Source organism: Pongo pygmaeus, chromosome 21 (genome assembly GCF_028885625.2).
Source record: "Pongo pygmaeus isolate AG05252 chromosome 21, NHGRI_mPonPyg2-v2.0_pri, whole genome shotgun sequence".
Lineage (NCBI taxonomy): Eukaryota > Metazoa > Chordata > Mammalia > Primates > Hominidae > Pongo > Pongo pygmaeus.
The window spans coordinates 47741274-47749322 of NC_072394.2; the positions used below are offsets into that span (position 1 = coordinate 47741274).

Here is an 8049-nt window from a genome sequence, read left to right on the forward strand (position 1 = left end):
TCTAAAATAGAGTATTTAAATTATTACATCATGAAGGGAAACTCACATTTAGAATATAAAGGCATTCTCAGAAACCAATTGCTTTTGTAGCCTGAAGCTAGTCTCTTTCCTACTTTTGTCTATAATTCCGTAAAATGAAAGTGAGTGGCATGATGATCTACAAGGACTGATAAAAATTTGCTGGGGCTTCCAGAAGAAAGAAAATGCCTTTGACATTATGTTGCTGGGGACATTGACTTTGTCCCACACTCAGCAGGGGTGAGGAAGTTGACATTTACTGATAAGCTAAGAAAAGGCAGTGCCTTTTGTAATTTAAGCTCCACCCATGGCACACTCACTCAAGGAAGATATAAATGACAAGGTCCGCTCAGTTCTCAGACAAGGTTTTCCAAGCAAGATGAAGCCCGACATCATCTTCGTACTTTCCCTGCTCCTCATCTTGGCGAGGCAAGCAGCTGTGATGGGACAAAAAGGTGAGTGGAGAGGGTAAGCCTTGGGGAAAGCTGCTCCAACAGCTAATAATCTAAGATTATTTGGGGTGCAAACAGTAACCTGTTTAGGCACAGATTCTTCTTGTTGAAGAGAATTTTTTTTCTCCACCCAAAGCTTCAGCTTTTCTAGAAATATCAATAATTTGTTGGGGGAACAGTGGGGGGTAATAGTTTTAAGGGAGCTTTGGCGATAATGAATGCATACATTCTTATTATCAATTACCAGGTGGATCAAAAGGCCGATTACCAAGTGAATCTTCCCAATTTCCACATGGACAAAAGGGCCAGCACTATTCTGGACAAAAAGGCAAGCAACAAACTGAATCCAAAGGCAGTTTTTCTAGTCAATACACATATCATGTAGATGCCAATGATCATGACCGGACCCGAAAAAGTCAGCAATATGATTTGAATGCCTTACATAAGACGACAAAATCAGAACGACATCTAGGTGGAAGTCAACAACTGCTCTATAATAAACAAGAAGGCAGAGACCATGCTAAATCAAAAGGTCATTTTCAAAGGGTAGTTATACACCATAAAGGAGGCAAAGCTCATCGTGGGGCACAAAATCCTTCTCAAGATCAGGGGAATAGCCCATCTGGAAAGGGAATATCCAGTCAATATTCAAACACAGAAGAAAGGCTATGGGTTCATGGACTAAGTAAAGAACAAACTTCCGTCTCTGGTGCACAAAAAGGTAGAACACAAGGCGGATCCCAACGCAGTTATGTTCTCCAAACTGAAGAGCTAGTAGCTAACAAACAACAACGTGAGACTAAAAATTCTCATCAAAACAAAGGGCATTACCAAAATGTGGTTGAAGTGAGAGAGGAACATTCAAGCAAAGTACAAACCTCACTCTGTCCTGCGCACCAAGGCAACCTCCAACATGGGTCCAAAGACATTTTTTCTACGCAAGATGAGCTCCTAGTATATAACAAGAATCAACACCAGACAAAAAATCTCAATCAAGATCAAGAGCATCGCCGAAAGGCAAATAAAATATCATACCAGTCTTCAAGTACAAAAGAAAGACAACTCCACTATGGAGAAAATGGTGTGCAGAAAGATGTATCCCAAAGCAGTATTTATAGCCAAACTGAAGAGAAAGCACATGGCAAGTCTCAAAAACAGATAACAATTCCCAGTCAAGAGCAAGAGCATAGCCAAAAGGCAAATGAAATATCATACCAATCTTCAAGTACAGAGGAAAGACGACTCCACTATGGAGGAAATGGTGTGCAGAAAGATGTATCCCAAAGCAGTATTTATAGCCAAACTGAAGAGAAAGCACATGGCAAGTCTCAAAAACAGATAACAATTCCCAGTCAAGAGCAAGAGCATAGCCAAAAGGCAAATGAAATATCATACCAATCTTCAAGTACAGAGGAAAGACGACTCCACTATGGAGGAAATGGTGTGCAGAAAGATGTATCCCAAAGCAGTATTTATAGCCAAACTGAAGAGAAAGCACATGACAAGTCTCAAAAACAGGTAACAATTCCCAGTCAAGAGCAAGAGCATAGCCAAAAGGCAAATAAAATATCATACCAATCTTCAAGTACAGAGGAAAGACGACTCCACTATGGAGAAAATCGTGTGCAGAAAGATGTATCCCAAAGCAGTATTTATAGCCAAACTGAAGAGAAAGCACATGGCAAGTCTCAAAAACAGATAACAATTCCCAGTCAAGAGCAAGAGCATAGCCAAAAGGCAAATAAAATATCATACCAGTCTTCAAGTACGGAAGAAAGACGACTCCACTATGGAGAAAATGGTGTGCAGAAAGGTGTATCCCAAAGGAGTATTTATAGCCAAACTGAAGAGAAAGCACATGGCAAGTCTCAAAAACAGGTAACAATTCCAAGTCAAGAGCAAGAGCCTAGCCAAAAGGCAAATAAAATATCATACCAATCTTCAAGTACAGAAGAAAGACGACTCCACTATGGAGAAAATGGTGTGCAGAAAGGTGTATCCCAAAGGAGTATTTATAGCCAAACTGAAGAGAAAGCACATGGCAAGTCTCAAAAACAGGTAACAATTCCCAGTCGAGAGCAAGAGCCTAGCCAAAAGGCAAATAAAATATCATACCAATCTTCAAGTACAGAAGAAAGACGACTCCACTATGGAGAAAATGGTGTGCAGAAAGGTGTATCCCAAAGGAGTATTTATAGCCAAACTGAAGAGAAAGCACATGGCAAGTCTCAAAAACAGGTAACAATTCCCAGTCAAGAGCAAGAGCCTAGCCAAAGGGCAAATAAAATATCATACCAATCTTCAAGTACAGAAGAAAGACGACTTCACTATGGAGAAAATGGTGGGCGGAAAGATGTATCCCAAAGCAGTATTTATAGCCAAACTGAAGAGAAAGCACATGGCAAGTCTCAAAAACAGATAACATTTCCCATTCAAGAGCAAGAGCATAGCCAAAGGGCAAATAAAATATCATACCAATCTTCAAGTACAGAAGAAAGACAACTTCACTATGGAGAAAATGGTGTGCAGAAAGATGTATCCCAAAGCAGTATTTACAGGCAAACTGAAAAGCTAGTAGCAGGCAAGTCTCAAATCCAGGCACCAAATCCTAAGCAAGAGCCACGGCATGCTGAAAATGCAAAAGGAGAGTCTGGCCAATATACAAATAGAGAACAAGACCTACTCAGTCATAAACAAAAAAGCAGACACCAACATGGGTCTCATGGGGGATTGGATATTGTAATTATAGAGCAGGAAGATGACAGTGATCATCATTCGGCACAACGTCTTAACAATGACCGAAACCCATTATCTACATAAACCTACCATTCAGTAACCATGTGAAAGGATGAACCAATATCAAGGTAATTTTTTTTAGCAAATAGGGGAGATACCTCTCCCAATGTTTAGAATTGTTGGGGACTCTCCAGGACTTTTGTGGGATTGATAACCATTGTTTGCACCAATAGAAGTGCTGTATAACAAGTGGTAGGAAGATGAGCCTCTCCATTCTCTGGTGAGGAGAGGGTCTGGTAGTGGCACAGAAGGATGTTTGGCCTATCATGAGGTCCTGGAATTCCTATCCTTAATTGAATATTCTTCAATAATATTTTTTTGTATATGCCTACCTGCTAAAGGTATTTTTGAACATGTACTGACTACATATGCATATTTATAAGTTTATGGTATACTCTTGTCACTTCTTATACTTTAGGTTAGTAAACCTCAATTTCTTTCCTATATAGTATAAACGATTACAGCAGTTAATGTTTTCTTTCTGCACACAAGTGAATGTTCTTGCATCCCTGTTAGGGTTCATCTATGCTCCTTCAGAGACCACAAGCCCAAAGACTATCAGTCCTCCCTCTCAAAATACAGGAAAGAGATATGTAGAAAGATCCCTGTTCATGTTGTGAAAGAGAAGATGGAAAGGGAGACACAAGAGATGGTGAGGGATCTCATGGGCCAGTTGGATGTTTACAACATCAGGAGAAGAAAACTGAAGCCCTGAGAGGGGTAATGGTGCTTCCCTGCCTCTTTGCAATAAGTAACACTGCACTTGAAGAGAGGGCAAGCAGTAGAAACAGTGGCCCCAGCTGGCAGCTAGTGGCCTGGTATCCTAGTAGTAGAGGGCTGGTACAGTTGGAGCTGAAGGGGACAGGAGGCCCAGCTACCATCCTCACCCTTCACTTTTTACTATACCCACATCACTGATTCTCTTCTTTCTCTCTAGGTGTCACTTGACCTCAGTGAATTCTGTGATGTTTCTGAGATGCAGACTCCCATGTAGTTTCAGATCCTTGGTCCATGGATGATACCACCTGCCCATGCTTTCCTGAATTAGGCTTTCTTAACCTGAAGCCCCTTCAAACTTCCAATAAAGAGATCATTTTCTGCTTCATCTGCTTTTGACTCCTGTTTTCTCTGGATTCCTAGTGGCTCAAGGGGTTGAGGGCATTTCTAATATAAGTGGTTTTGAAAGAAAATAAAGGGATATTTTTGAAGCACTAGGGAGAATAGTAATCAAAGCCACATTTCAAGATGTATTGATAGAAACAAACACTAAAAATAGGGTGCTGTTAGTCTACCAGTCACATGTCTACCACCTGAGGCCAACACTAAAGGCTTTCATGACCCTGGTACTAATAAGACCCCAGGAACTAAAAATATCCCAGAAAGACAAGAGAAAATGTATTGCAACAGGCCCTGGGAAAGTCCCTGATCTGCTGGTGATCAATTCCACAGTAGCGCATCCCTTCAATGAGCTTAAGAATGTCTTACTCCTACAGTATCCATTGAGATGCAATTACACCAAAGGTGATATGTTAAATCTGCACAACTTCAGTAACAGCAAATGGGTTAAAATGTCACCTGTGGATGGAAAGACCAGAGGACCAGTCAAAGGAATCTTGAGGCAGGTGGTGTCTTCATAATGGAAATTCTGCTGCCTATACTGCCTTTCCCCCCTCTATTTTAAAAAAGTTTCCAGAGAAAGCTAAACCTTCAGAAGAAGAGGCCAACACAGGGGAGTGAGAAAATCACAAGCCTAAGAATAAGAGATTTGGATTCTAGTTCCAATTCTTTCATAATAACCTGTATATCTTTACCTAAATATGTTCTTCCTTGCAAGCTTAAGTCCCACATCTGCAACATTGAAAAGTTTGACACAGCAATCTTCATAGTACATACTGACTCAATATTGTAGATATTCAAAAGAAAGAAAGAAGAAAGAAAGAAAGAGAGAGAGAAAGAGAAGAAAGAAAGAAAGAAGAAAGAAAGAAAGAAAGAAAAAGAAAGAAAGAAAGAAAAAGAAAGAAAGAAGAGAGAGAGAGACAGAAAGGAAAGGAAAGGGAAGGGAAGGGAAGGGAAGAGAAGGGAAAGGAAGGGAAGGGAAGGGAAGGGAAGGGAAGGGAAGGAAAGGAAAGCGGGAGGGAAGGAGGGAAGGAAGGAAGGAAGGAAAAAGAAAGAAAGGAGGTCAATAAGACCTCAAAGATGGTGTCTAATGCTGCAGTAAATTTGGTAGGGCCAGAATAGGTCGGATGGACATGAATGCTTCAGAACGACACAGGCCTACTCGGAGTAGAGATTGGCACTGTTGTCCACCCTCAAAACCATGGATCATATAGGCGCAGAGTTGGGTTAGCCTCGGCCCCACATACCAACAACCAAGGAGCCATAAGTTTATTAAGAGTCATGAAGTTTTCCAGGAGAAGCAAATCATTCCCTAAGCTAGCCAACAGCTTGAACGTCAGTGGGTCAGCTTCATCAAAAGAGCCAAAAGAGTAGGTGTAGCTATGTTTGTCCATCACCACAGCCAGGCAGCCGGTTATATGTGTATTATGAAGTCATAAAATCTACCAAGTATGTCATTGCTAAGGATTAGTATAGATCAGCTGATAAATATGTATGTGGTTGTGCTGTGGGCCCACAGGTACCCATCTCCACTTCTCACACATATGCAGCCACGCATACACAGCTGAATGGCCCCTGTGCTACAATAGCTTGGTGAAGAAGAAATTGTAGAGAATTAGCAATTGCTTACCATAAATTCTCCTTTTAGTTCTACTTCTTTGGCTGTATGACTCTGGCAAAGCATTTATTGTTGTTTTCTTTTCTCATAGGTACAATAAAAGTACTGTTTCCTGATGGAAAAAATAGAAAGAAGAAAGAAAGAAAAAGAAAGACAGAAGGAAAGAAAGAAAAAGAAAGAAAGGAAGGAAGGAAGGGAGAAAGGAAGGAAGGAAGGGAGAAAGGGAGAAAGAGAGAAAGGGAGAGAGGGAGAGAGGGTGGGAGGGAAGGGAGGAAGGGAGGGAGGGAAGGAAGGGGAGAGAGAAGAAAGAAAGAAAGAAAGAAGAAAAGAAAGAAAGAAAGAAGGAAAGAAAGAAGCAAGCAAAGAAAGAAGCAAGCAAAGAAAGAAAAAGAAAGAAAGAAGAAAGGAAGAAAGAAAGGGAGGAAGGGAGGGAGGGAAGGAAGGAACAAAGGAGAGAAGGAAGGAAGGAGAAAGAAGAAAGAAAGAAAAAGAAAGAAAGAAAGAAAGAAGAAAGAAAGAAGCAAGCAAAGAAAGAAAGAAAGGAAGGAAGAAAGAAAGTGAGGAAGGGAGGGAGGGAAGGAAGGAAGGAAGGAAAAAAGAAAGAAAGAAAAGGAAAGAAGGGAGGGAGGGAGGGAAGGAAGGAAGAAAGAAAGAAAGAAGCAAAGAAAGAAGGAAGGAAGGAAGGAGGGAAGGAAAGAAAGGAAAGAAAGAAAGAAAGAAAAAGAAAGAAAGAAAGAAAGAAAGAAAGAAAGAAAGAAAAGAAATCTCCATCAGGTCTTAATGTCTTCATGTTGCCTGTAGGTGTGTGATTAGAGACTTTGTCATAGTGACATGAGAACTCTGTCTCTCTTCACTGCTACCTTCCCAAGAGAACAGAGACCTTGTGCTCAGCCACTTGCTTTATTTTCCCAGCCCAGCAGTTGGAAAGGAGAGGTTATGATGGGCTTAGGGGCCTTAGCATCGGAGAAGCTAGAATTACCTGCTACAGTCTGCTGAACAGATTCTCTCCTTTATGTATGGACAGAAATACATTAAACAGTTTCCCTGACATGTTGCTGATTGCATGGGAGAAGGAAACATAAATTGACATGCAAACAAGCAAAAGAGCCAGAGTCATAAATGCTGTGTGCTGTGGTACAATTAGCATGAACTTTGGTTCCCACCACTTGCATAGTCTTGGGCCACAGGATCTCTGATACTGACCTCCTGCCTCTTAATGAGGGGATATAATAACCATCTCATAAAGATGCTTAGATGTATTGAGTGAGATGATCACAGCCCAAGTGCTCAGGGAAGAGTGCCAGAATGACAACAAATTTGGAAATAATAATAATAAAACAATCTTTTATTATCTGTTCTTTGAAATAGAGGTAAAATTCACACAAAGAAATGCACAGATCTTATATATCTGTTTGAATGAGATTGACAAACACATACATGTGGTTGCACAACACCTAGATGAGCATATAGAACATTAATCTTGCCTTATGCCCCTTTCAAATTCACTTCAAGCCGTTCAGGGGCAAATGTTATACTGACATAGAAACTAATAACTTGCTACATAATGAAATCATATAATAACATTACCTTTTGTGTCTGACTGTTATTCAATGTTTGAGATTCATTGTTTTTGTATGTATCAGTAGTTCATTCCTTTTATTGTTGAATAATATTACATTGTTTGAGTCTCCATATTTGTTCTTCCATTTATCTGCTGATAGATGAACATTTGGTGTTCCCAATTGAGAGATTGTGAATTAAGATATCACATAAATCCCTGCACAAGGCACAATAACATATATTTTTAATTATCCATGGTAAATACCCAGGAGTAAAATTTTCTCCCAGTGTGTGGCTTGGGTTTTTGTTTTTGTTTTTGTTTTTTTTCATTTTCGTAATGATGGTGTATTCAGAAGAGAAGTTTTAAAGTGTGACAGAATCAAATATATCTATTTTCCCTTTTAAATTGAATATTATTGTGTCTAAGAACTTTTGCCTTCTCCAAGGATGCAAAAATGTTCTGTTTGTGGTATCTTTCCCTAGAAGCAG

The 8049-nt window shown here is 40.0% G+C and overlaps 1 protein-coding gene across 2 annotated transcripts; it reads left to right on the forward strand.

Moving 5' to 3' along the window:
- Positions 1 to 397: 397 nt before the first annotated feature.
- Positions 398 to 3290, forward strand: LOC129021852 (semenogelin-1-like). 2 transcript variants are annotated; one of them, XM_054467792.1, is made up of 3 exons: positions 398 to 473; positions 718 to 2463; positions 2824 to 3290. In XM_054467792.1, the coding sequence occupies exons 1-3, from the start codon at positions 398 to 400 to the stop codon at positions 3288 to 3290; spliced, it is 2289 nt and encodes a 762-aa protein (XP_054323767.1). The 2 variants fall into 2 exon arrangements, with proteins under 2 accessions (XP_054323767.1, XP_054323768.1); XM_054467793.1 differs by having other exon boundaries at positions 718 to 2283.
- The last annotated feature ends 4759 nt before the right edge of the window (positions 3291 to 8049 follow it).